This window comes from Eurytemora carolleeae, unplaced genomic scaffold (genome assembly GCF_000591075.1).
Source record: "Eurytemora carolleeae unplaced genomic scaffold, Eaff_2.0 scaffold2163, whole genome shotgun sequence".
NCBI classification, from domain to species: Eukaryota; Metazoa; Arthropoda; class Copepoda; order Calanoida; family Temoridae; genus Eurytemora; species Eurytemora carolleeae.
In genome coordinates this window covers 1-12276 of record NW_019398083.1, presented here as the reverse complement: position 1 = coordinate 12276, position 12276 = coordinate 1, and the positions used below count along the sequence as shown (strand labels likewise).

General features: G+C 30.2%; 1 protein-coding gene across 1 annotated transcript; it reads left to right on the top strand.

The window, feature by feature from the left end:
• The first annotated feature begins 590 nt into the window (after positions 1 to 590).
• On the top strand, positions 591 to 8790 carry LOC111716765 (uncharacterized). Its single transcript, XM_023492257.1, has 6 exons — positions 591 to 775; positions 1326 to 1373; positions 1430 to 1533; positions 3500 to 3530; positions 3810 to 3860; positions 8533 to 8790. Exons 1-6 carry the CDS (start codon positions 733 to 735, stop codon positions 8709 to 8711), a joined length of 456 nt encoding a protein of 151 aa, XP_023348025.1. The 5' UTR covers positions 591 to 732; the 3' UTR covers positions 8712 to 8790.
• The last annotated feature ends 3486 nt before the right edge of the window (positions 8791 to 12276 follow it).

The window sequence follows — 12276 nt, the reverse complement described above, 5'->3', positions numbered from 1 at the left end:
TAACGCTGTCAACTGCTGAACAGACCCATCTTTTTCGTTTACACATTATACGCTAACAACTGCTGAACAGGTCCATCTATTTCGTTCACACATTCTAGGCTTTCAACTGCTGAGCAGGTCCATCTTTTTCGTCCACATATTTTATGCTTTCAACTTCTGAAGAGGTCCGTACTATTTCGTTTACACATTATACGCTTTCAACTGCTGAACAGGTCCATCTTTTTCATTCACTCATTCTACGCTGTCAACTGCTGAACAGGTCCATCTTTTTTGTTCACACATTATACGCTTTCAACTGCTGTACAGGTCCATCTTTTTCATTCACACATTCTACGCTGTCAACTGCTGAACAATTCCATCTATTTCGTTTACACATTCTACGCTATCAACTGCTGAACAGGTCAATCTTTTTCATTCACTCATTCTACGCTGTCAACTGCTGAACAGGTCCATCTTTTTTGTTCACACATTCTACGCTTTCAACTGCTGAACAGGTCCATCTTTTTCATTCAGACATTTTACGCTCTCAATATTCAAATTTTCATTTTTTTAAAATTATGTTTTTCTACATATCATAAGGGAAAGTACATTAGAGGTATTTTATAAGAACTCTTCGTGATTCAACTTTTAAAAAAGTTATTTATCCACCGTTGATTTTGGTATCATTCACATTTTTATTTCTTCGCTATAATTCTTGTCGTACGAAACTAATTTCAGATAAGTTTAAGACAAATGAACATGACGGATACCTATGTTTGGTTATTATTATTCATAGGAAAATCATATTAAAGATATAACTAAAAGACCCAAGCATACTAGGGGAAATACACATATACTATTCTGTAAATTATTTTACATTGATAACCATACAATTCTGGAAATGGAAGACGACAATCTTATTTGAAGCTAATGTTTTCTAGTAGATTAAAATTCAACTTATTACATTGAGTGAAATTGATTTGTGTACACTACACAGTTGTTGTTTTCATTTTCATTTGATTCTTAAAAATCATATTCAAAGACTAACAGTCGTCTTCCTATTCCACAAGTTTTTTTCATGAACAATGTGAAAAATAAAGCAATTTCCAAAGTTTTTCTTACAAAAGAATTTTAAGTTTGGAGTTGGTTCTTGGAGTTGGTTCTTTGAAAATTTGTCTTTCAACTATTGGTCAATTTTGTTCATTGGTTTTATAACTAAAGTGAATTATGCCAGAGTCTTGATACATTTCTTAGTTTTTTGAATTCATAACTCAGATCAATGGTACACTTGACAATTTGACAGTTCTTTTACTTACATTAATATGCTTTATTCCTGTACTCGGAAGATGTTATTGCTGGTTTTAAAACTGGGAAATCTTTCACCAAAATGATCGGTAAAATGAAAATGAAAACAAAAGTGTGTTCCCATTAAAAGTGTCAACATATTTAGGTTCAACGACCATCTTCACAACAGTTTCTGAACCTGCTCTGGATATGTATCACTGTGCCTTCAAATGTGCTGCTGGAACAACATGCCATATCTGGGAATTCAAGGTTATGTCAATGCGTTTTTTTTTATAGAAATGGGCATTGTTTTTGAACGAAATATTTAAAAATGAAGGATTTTTTTTGTAAACGATTGTGTTCTTCTGAAAAAAATTAACAAACAATGAACAAACGAATTAGATCGTGTCAAAAAATAAAATGAAGATAAAGAATGAACCATTTTAAAATCATCAACCATCGTTTATATTTAATTTAAGTTGCACCGTGCACGAACGATTTCTCAATAATCCATTCAAGAACGAATTGAAAATTGTTTTTGAACATTTTCCTACAACCCAACAAGACCCTCCCTAGCCAAACCTGACCTAACCTTTTCCTGAACGAAAAATTTTACTGCAAGAATAATTTGGTTGAATAGACGATATTACAAAACGAACAATTTTACGAAACAAATGGTTTTACGAAACAAACGATTTTACAAAACAAACAATTTTACGAAACAAACGATTTTAAGAAACAAACGATTTTACATAAAAACGATTTTTCGAAACAAACGATTTCACAAAACAAACCATTTTACGAAACAAACGATTTTACGAAACAAACGATTTTACAAAACAAACGATTATACGAAACAAATGGTTTTACGAAACAAACGATTTTACAAAACAAACGATTTTTCGAAACAAACGATTTCACAAAACAAACCATTTTACGAAACAAACGATTTTACGAAACAAACGATTTTACAAAACAAACGATTATACGAAACAAAAAATTGTACGAAACAAACCATTTTACGAAACAAACGATTTTACGAAACAAACGATTTTACAAAACAAACGATTATACGAAACAAACGATTTTACAAAACAAACGATTATACGAAACAAACATTTTTACGAAACAAAAAATTTTACGAAGCAAACGATTTTACGAAACAAACGATTTTACAAAACAAACGATTATACGAAACAAACATTTTTACGAAACAAAAAATTTTACGAAGCAAACGATTTTACAAAGCAAACGATTTTACGAAACAAACGATTTTACGAAACAAACGATTTTACGAAACAAACAATTTTTCGAAACAAACGATTGAAACAAACATTTTTACGAAACAAAAAATTTTACGAAGCAAACGATTTTACAAAGCAAACGATTTTACGAAACAAACGATTTTACGAAACAAAAGATTTTACGAAACAAACAATTTTTCGAAACAAACGATTTTACTGAGCAAATTGTTTTGCTTAAAATCTATAAAATACTATAAAAGGAAAGTGAACGACGATTCAAAAAATGATCGAATTCCAATTTGTACTGACAACAGAATTAAAAAAATGAACAAAGTATGTTGTTAACAAGCGATAAACAAATGAATTTAAAAAAGCTGAACGCGTTCATCTCTACCTATATTATCATATAAATCATATCTTACCATAAAGAATGAATTAAATAAAATTTCATAATTTCAATTGCCATAATGCATTTAAAGAGTAACGTGTCCAGGTCACAATTTAGTGCTAATTAAAAGTAATTATGTCTGCAATTAAGGAGATAAATCTTAACACTATCTGGCCTATCGTTTTTTTCGATAACACAAAAAGTATTTAAGCTAGGAATTTCAAATTTTCTGGCTTTTTTAACACTTGTCCCTCACTTAAGGCTAAAACCTGGGCTTTTACACCTACTGCCTGAGCCATCAGGCATACTTACTAAATTCCTTATTTTACCTATACCAGACTAAATCTAAATTTAGACCTACTTCCTTGGATTTCAACATTTTATAGCTCTTTGAAAAGCCTACAACAAAATCAAGCAGATCTCATAATTTTTGGAAAGAAATTTTGCACAGATTTTTACATAGACGCCTTTAAAGGGAATTTTTTACATTTTCAGTTTTTCTTGAAAACACATTTAAGTTTTGTTTCACAATAAAAAAATAGAAGGGGAGGTCAATTTGGCGTTTGTTGTAAAACTAAATCTTAAATTATTTTTGAATGTTCAGGATGGTCAGTGTACGATGGGGCAAAAATTTGGTAAGATCTATAGTTTTTGAAAATTCATTGATAGAATTTAATTTAAAATTCATTGATAGAATTTATTTTAAAATTCATTGATAGAATTTGATTTAAGATTTATTGATAGAATTTGATTTAAAACTCATTAATAGAATTTATTTCAAAATTTTCAAACATTTCAAACTATTGGGAGGAAAAGTGTGAACAGCTTTTATTTGTTGAATATTGGCCTCCCAAATATCCAAGAAGCAGAATTAGGATTTTAAAAAAAAAATTTTTAGCAAATATTTGTTTTAGGTTTCGGCGGGAATCAATACAATGCTACAGGGGCATGGGAAGCACCACTAGGTAATTTATATAGTGTTAGATGCAACATATAAGATTATTAAAATCTTATATGCGAACCAAAATAACAGTGTTATAAATAGTTATTATAATGCTATAATTAGGTTTACAGGGCATAACATTTTTCGGACAGAAATTTTCTCTTATACATAAAAGTTATCCTTGCAAGATTTTATCATAATCTGAAACATAAAAAATCTTCCTTTTTTATTTTACAAATTTTTCGATTGCAAACTTGTAATATCAATATGGTTTATTTTTAATTTTTCTCATTAAACTTTTTTTAATTATACTGAATAGGAACTGATTTGGATGGTGTGTATGCTTTTAAACTACCATAAATCATTTTTAAAACTGTAATTTATATTAATAACAAAGAAACTGAGCATTGTCCTAAACTCTAATAGTCTAATTACATATCTTTGCAACATATGATGGTGAATACATTTTATATTTAACACTTAGATTATTTGATCCAACAAAATAGTTTAAAATATTAAAGATTTACAACATTGGGTTTTAAATAAATAGGGATGAAAAAATAGAGTTTGTGGCAAAACTTCAGTTTCTTTCCAACGAATCTTTATTCTTAAACGTATTTAATTTGGGGTAACTGCCAAAAAAAAATTCAGAAAGAAAGGTTACAGAAGTAGAATCCTAAAAATTCTATTGAAAAAAATTAACAAATTGAAAATTAGTTTTAACATGGACCAAAGACATGAAAGAAATGTTTTCATGGAGAAAATGGTACATCATATCCCCTTGCAGCTTTGGCTTATATTGTGTGCATTGTACAGTGTACATATATTTGTGCAGGGAGTTAAGCACAACATTTTTTGGGACTTTTATCATTGGACCTTTTTTTATTTTATTTAATTTTAGATTTTCGTAAAATTATAAAGATCGACGAAAAGAAAATTGTAAGTCCGAAAATATGTTATTATTGTTTCAGCGGAGAGAAATACTAAAACATTTAAAAATGAAATAGAAGATGGCCGGGAAGCGTCTTAATAGCCTATGATTACTTAATTTTCCCAAAAAAAGCAGTTGCACACAATTTTACTTAATTTTCCCAAAGGAAAGTTAGATAAAAACATCCTGCTGTTTGGGGAATGATGAGCTGGTAAAATTAGTCTGAATTTAGTAAAACTAGGCATTTAGGGCGCTTTGAGCTAGAGATGTCAACAATAGTGTAATGTAACGTAAAATGTACGTTTTTGTACGTTACATTACAATAATGTGTAACGTTTGGATATATTTTATATAACGTTAACGTTAAACGTTAAACATTAATGTTATTGGAGCTCATACCTAACGTTAACGGTAAACCTTAACGTTAGAGGAACATACACCCAACGTTAGCGTTTTGTGGTAATGTAACGTTATTTTTCTAATTTCTACAACTTGTTTGACCATAATGTGAAGAAATGTTTTGTTTCCATGGGGAGCTTGAAAGTCTAACGTTTGAATAATTAATTGTGATTTGATTGAATATCGTAACGAAAGGATTTCTATTTCAAAATTCAACTTACAAAAAGTGTAACGTTGTAGAACTAAAAAATGCATTACTGTTTATGAAAACGTTTTCCATTATAGTATAATGAAAAATTCAACGTTCCAGAAATGGGTTATTATTTTGATAAATAGGAAACGAAAGTTTTTTTACAGAGTATAAATTTCAATAATGTAACATAAAACATTATAAAAATGTAATTTTGTAAATCAAAACGTTTCATAACTTTTCTCTGAAAACTAAATTGATTAGTCTTATGTTAGATATATGTCTGATGAAAATATTGTTTTTAAAACGTTAGACTATGAGGGCTGAGTTTTAATTTCAAAAGTGTAACAATAATTCTGCCAATCAAAACATTTCAAAACTTCTCTTATCAATCAATTTAAATGCAATGTAAGAGATTCGACTGATGATTATGACAGCAAAGACTAATGGTTTTTCATTTCAAGTTTAAACGAAATGAGTTTATGCCACAAACTCTAATTTTCATATAATATATCTTTGCAACCCGATTTTGTAGACAATTAATATGGAAATATACAAGGTTTAAATCATAAGCTTGGAAAGATATAGGGATTAGTATGTTTGACAAAAACTAAAGTGTAAACGGGTTATTTTGTAACATGCTATTAGTGAAAATTCAAATCTTATAAATGTTTCTTTTGCCATTGTTTAATGAAACCCACTAAAACTCTGGAAACAGAAGACGATATTTAAGAAATTTTACATATGCATTTTCTGTTGTAAAGCAAATGATTTACTAATAGAAAAAAAATCAACCTTTTAAGTGGAACGGGTCTGTGAACACAATTGCTGGGTTTCATGTTTATTTGACTGATAGAAATCATAACTTCAGTTGGCGTGGTTCATGTTTTAGGTTGAAAAATTTAGAAATGTAGGTACTTACTAAAATGCAAAAATATTTTATCATTTGGAAAATGCGTGCTGTTTTATTCATCAATAGATTTTTACGAATCTTTAGAATCAAAGAGAAAGGAATATATATTAGAGAGGAATTTAGAAAATCTTTCGGTATGAATTTTGTCAGTCCCTTTCAGCCTGAAAAGGAGTTTAAAGTGTACAAATCATGTAAATGTTCACAAATTATATGCAGTAGAGTAAATTAATACAGTATGTTCCCTTGACTATCCATTTCAATTTCAAATTTTTTAAAGTTGTTAAATAAACTTAATAAAATAAATAAGAGAATAAAAAACATCATTTGATTTATAAGTTTTAACGGAAAATCATCGTTTGTAAAGTGAAAGGCATAGAGTCTTTGTGAAATGATCATTGGTCAATTGTGAAACCAGTCTATTTCATAATTTGGTTTTTTTATAATATTAATTATAGATTTTCCATAAAATGATGTTCCAGGGACCAAAAGGTTATATAGCATAAATATGTGAAGTACACCTGCAGTATGGAAACAGTACAACAAAATGGCTGTTTTACCCTTTTTTCTAGTAAATTCCCCTCTAATATATATTCTATTCTTTCTGTTTAGAATAGAATAAAAGCTAATTTTTTAATCTATTTGCTAAAAAAAAAGAAAAAATGTATTACTTCTGTCAGATAAGAAAGTCTAAAAGAATTGAGTTGTTGTCAAAAACTTAAATTTCTAATCCCTATATCTGTGCTACCTATTGTTGTAGACCTTAGATATTTTAAACTATGAATTCTGTTAGATAGAAGAAAATTTGCAGTTTGCATTGAGTAAAAATAGAAAAAATTAACCCTAAATTAGCGTAAAATAATTTAGAACTACTGTTCCACAAGCAAAAGTGGTTTGCCTTGCCGAATTTTAATTCATTTTATGATGATAATTTCAAGTGATCCTATATTTAAAGAGGGTCAAGCTCGATTCCCAATGGAAACGTGTATACCTTTATCTGATGATGATTTAAAAATACCAGCGTTTTCCTATCTTGTAAATGTATGCTGGACATGCCACTCCATAAATGGAAGGTCACTTGAAATTACGTCTCTAGTCCCTTTAAGACACACCCTTGAGTTGAAAGTCTATTGCTAAAATTTTAAAAACCGTTAAAAATAATATTATAACATCTTTATATTACAAATTTTTCTACACATTCTCTAAAAAGGTTAACAATGCAACAGCAACATACAAAGTGAGTAAAAAAGGGATTAACAACACAATTTTTTTGGCATGGCATGTTTTAGGATGAAAAATACTAAAGTAGTAATGTAATTATCACGGAAAAAATCTTGTAATGCTTTCATTTAGAAACAATATTATATTTAATGAAGCGTAATGTAAGAAACGTTAAGACTTGAACATTTTAATACAACACAACGTATTCAGATTTTTTCAAATATTTCTAAGAATTGAAAGAGTTTTGATTGTTAGTTGTAAAAAAGTTTTCACAATAACGTTTCGATAAATCGTAACGTAAGAAAAGTTGCATTTTAGTAAAATGTCTAAACGTAATTAATAGAGTTTATTTTGCATGCAAGTGGAACGTTAAGAAGTTGTGGTTATATTACTAAAGCTTTAACGCATCGTTGGGAAAGTTTTTTAACACGGGAAATGCAAAAGCGTAACGGAGCTCACTGTTTTTCACTAACATGTATAAAAGCTTAACGTTGTATAAGGCATTCAAGTGCAGAAAATTCATTACGTAACGTTACTCTATGCCATAAAATTTCGTAATGTGTAACGTAACATTTCAGACATTTATACTTTTGATAAATACTATCGTAACGAAAGCTAAAATCTAGAAAAATCAAAACGTTGACATCTCTTATACTTCCTCTACTTCGCGCCTATCTTCTATTTCAACATTTAATTGTGGCTTTATCTCTGAGCATCTTCTCTTTTTACAGTATAAAACAAAAATTTAAAAAAGTTTGCAGATTTCATAATATTTTTTTGCGCATTTTCAAAATTTTACAAAAATAAGAAAACTTTTAAACACAAAATTTTAAAAGTTTTGATCATTCAAAACCTTCTCTGGGGTCACGCGAGGTCCCACACAAAATTTGGGCCAGATCGGTTCAGCCGTTTTGACGTTTATTGGATGCAAACAAACCAACACCCTCACAAGCTAAATTATTATATAGAAAAAAGATTATTCCCAAAATAAATTTTATTCTTCATACAAAACTATTTTCTTTTTTTATATGTTTAATGTTTAGTATTTCCTGAAGAAACTCCCTATGGATGTGCCTGTAGATGTAAGAACAACTCAGAGTGCACTCACTTTGTTTGGTACTCCAATGGCTTTAATGGAAACACGTGTACTTTAAGAAAAGATCTTGGCGCTGTTGTAGATCTTCACGTTAAATATCAAATCGGAGGATCTCTCAGCTGTTAGTTTCATGATTAACTAAGAGATAAATAAGTAAAATTGGCACAAATTGGTTAATAAAAAATAAATAAATTTTTTACTTTAATTCTTGTTTGTCTGAATATTTTTTTTAGAAATAGATCGTTTTCAGAAGAAATCTATCCTGTTAACTATATTGTGTGACTGATTGTTTAACCGCTAGGTATCTCTAGAAGATTCTTATCTGATTATGAGGACGTATGCAGCTCAGAGACATCGATTGATCGGTCATTGTGTTGTTTACAAGATATAGACTCTTTAACATAAATAGGTGGGTGGAGAGAGCTCACTTTATGTCAGTCAAATTTTAGGGTTGAAACGATTGGTTCGTTTTTTATTAAAGTACAACGATCCATCCCTAAGTGTTGGCCGTTTTTGAGTTATAGAGAAAAAACCGCACACATGCACCTCTGCCCCTTTAGAAAAAGTAAATTCAACCTATATAAAGCATAAAGTCTGACCGCGTCAACCTTGTTGCACTGGCTAGTCCTGTCCATAGAGCTAGGTACAGTACAAACTAGGACCGGAAAGGGTGACCCGGATCGGAAATTCAAATATACTACGGCTTCCCGTGCACAGACAGGATTTAAGCTTAGCTAATAATATTTACATGTTTAGCCTAAAAGGGCATTTTCTGCACTTATAGCTTTGATTGATAAAACAATTCATTCCATTAGAGAGAGACAGAGATATAATTAAAAGAGATAATAAATAGAAACAAAAACATAAGTTAAGAAAATGATTTCCTCTCTTTCAGTTTTTGATTGATATTTTATCTAAATTGATAAATCTAAGAAACGGATCAGGATTATTCTCTACCCTGCTAATACAGGGTGTCCCACGAAACATTGCAGTTGTTGAATAGTTTTAAATTTCTTCTTCCATATGCTGTATCAGATATTAAAGACTTTTCGTAGTTTATTTAGTTTTAAAAACTTTACTCAAATATATTTTGCTTAAAAATTAATTTTTCTATAACTAGCCTTAGAGAGCGCTTCGCGCCCATCTTCTAAATTAATTGTGAACATGTTCTCTTTGTGTACATCGTAAAACAAAACAAAAATAATTCGCGGATTTTCACAAAAAATTTCGCGGATTTTCAAAATTTTTAAAAATTTAATGACGATCGAATTTTGATGGAGACAAATATTTGAAATTTTGATTTTTCATAAACCTTCCCTGGGGTCCCTAGATGTCCCACAAAAAATTTGGGCCCGATCGGTTCAGCCGTTATGACGTTTATTGGATACAAACAAACAAACAGACAAACAGACACCCAGACAGACAAGCCAAATTTATATATAGATATGGATGCCATAATATACTTATTATTATTCTCTTTGGGAAACAAAGAACTTGAAATATAATGGAAGAAGACATTTTAAACTATTTACCAACGTCATGTTTCGCGGAACACCCTGTATGTAAACACAATCAGCTGGCCGCTGGTATACAATTTGATAGAGGTGGCACCAGGGTCAGACTTGGCCAGGTATTAGTAATTATAAAGTTGGTGATTTTTTTTCACACCATCAATGCAAGGAATTGAGTCTTTGCCACAAACTCAATTTTTTCATATCTTATATCTTTGCAAACTTTTGGTGTAAACCTTTTATATTTCAATCTTTGATTATATCACCTAACAGCATTATTAGTTTGAAATATCAAAGGTCTACACCATCAGGTGGCAAAGTTATTGGGATTGTAAAATCAGAGTTTGTGGCAAAGACTCAATTCCTTTGGTAAATATTGTGTTTACCTTTGTATTGCAGTTACAAAAGCAGGAACATTTGGGGTTAAAACATGTACCCATTTGGGGTTAAAACATGTACCCATTTGGGGTTAAAACATGTACCCATTTGGGGTTAAAACATGTACCCATTTGGGGTTAAAACATGTACCCATTTGGGGTTAAAACATGTACCCATTTGGGGTTAAAACATGTACCCATTTGGGGTTAAAACATGTACCCATTTGGTTTTCTTTTAAAATCTAGATATTTATTATCTCCGTATCGAGATTATATTAAGGTTACAAAATTGTTTATATGGATTTTACAAAAAACTATTTTACGATAATGGCGTGTACATACATTTGTAAATTAATCAAGAAGAAATCTATTAGTTTACGGATACATTTTTTCGTTTTTCTTGCCAAAACTAAATTTAAAGAACATCATCATCTATTCAAGTATTGACGAGGCAGCAGTTCAATAGAAAAAACTACATGATTTATAATAAGATAGCATACTTATATGCACTATGACTTAGAAATACGACAAACACAGTGTGTGTTATCGCTTATTGGAAAATGGGACAATTAACTTTGTGCATGTTTTCACATAAACATGCATGGGAACGAGTTTTCTTTTTTATATTAAAGAAAGTTATAGCTTCATAACGAGAAACATTGACGGTTCTTCGTTATATTCGTTAATATTGAGGCTATACATAACATAGGATAAAATAAGAAATATAGGTGTTAGCTTCGTAACAAGGAACATTGACGGTTCCTTGTTAATATCAAGGCTACATAAACTAGGATAGTGGAAAGAGACAAGATTTCAGTCTCTTTGTGTTCATCATATCTTGTGAAGTGATGGTTCCTCGGCCGTTTCTTTGTTGCGGTGAAGTTTGTCTCAGTTATCCACCGGTTCAGGAGACGTTTCAGTTCTGTTTATACGTTAAATTTCGCAGAAGAGTTCCTCTCCGAGATCAGTCAGTCATTCCGCCAGCATTCCGGGTTCGGTTTGTACTAAATAATGCAAAAAACACTAATTAATATAATTTTTCAGGACGGAAAAGTTTTAATGACAGATCGATAATCTTCTTCGGCTTAGCAGAGATTTATTTAGTTTAAATCTTAAATCAGTTCAAAATATTGAATTTAAAGATTGTAAACAAGGCTCAGTATTCCTAGGTAGCTTGTGGGGGTCTCACCATGGCGTGTATATAGACGAATTCATAATGGTAAAAAATTTTAAAATAATAAAAAATCCAAAAAAATCCAAAAATCTTTTTTTTAATTCCCAGAGTTTGTTTGTAAATACAAATAAAAATTACAACAATCTTAATAGAAATATGAACTAAAATGTTGCTTGTTTGCGTACAATTAAACACCTTACATACTAATGTTTTAATCATTACTGTAGGCGTTATTCCCCCTAGATAAGAACTGATTTACAAACAACAACATCTCTTTAAACTTGCAATTGAACTTTCTCCGGATTATCCTTATGAAAATGTCGTTATTCTAGCATGGTACATGTTACATTATGATAATTTCTTCATTATGCCTGGAGCAAGAAATATACAGGTTAATTTTTTTTTTAAATTATCAATAATCAGTTTTCATTGAACAAAAATGAGGATAAATAATTCATACCCCAATTGAAAAGAGACTACTTTTGAAGAAAAAATAAAATATCCCATTCATTCTTATTTAGACGAAACTTTCAAGCGTACCATTGTGCATCATGTATGCCCATTGTGAAAAGGAGGGTCGTTTGGAATTTAGCTTAGAGTCCCTGTAATATACAACCCTCAATTTCCCA

Bases quoted from the DNA above. Each gene is read 5' to 3' on its own strand.
- LOC111716765 (XM_023492257.1), top strand. From the start codon at position 733: ATGAACATGACGGATACCTATGTTTGGTTATTATTATTCATAG. The intron at 1,374-1,429 runs GTAAAATGAAAA...CAACATATTTAG, and splicing joins ATCTTTCACCAAAATGATCG to GTTCAACGACCATCTTCACA. The intron at 3,861-8,532 runs GTAATTTATATA...TTTAATGTTTAG, and splicing joins GGCATGGGAAGCACCACTAG to TATTTCCTGAAGAAACTCCC.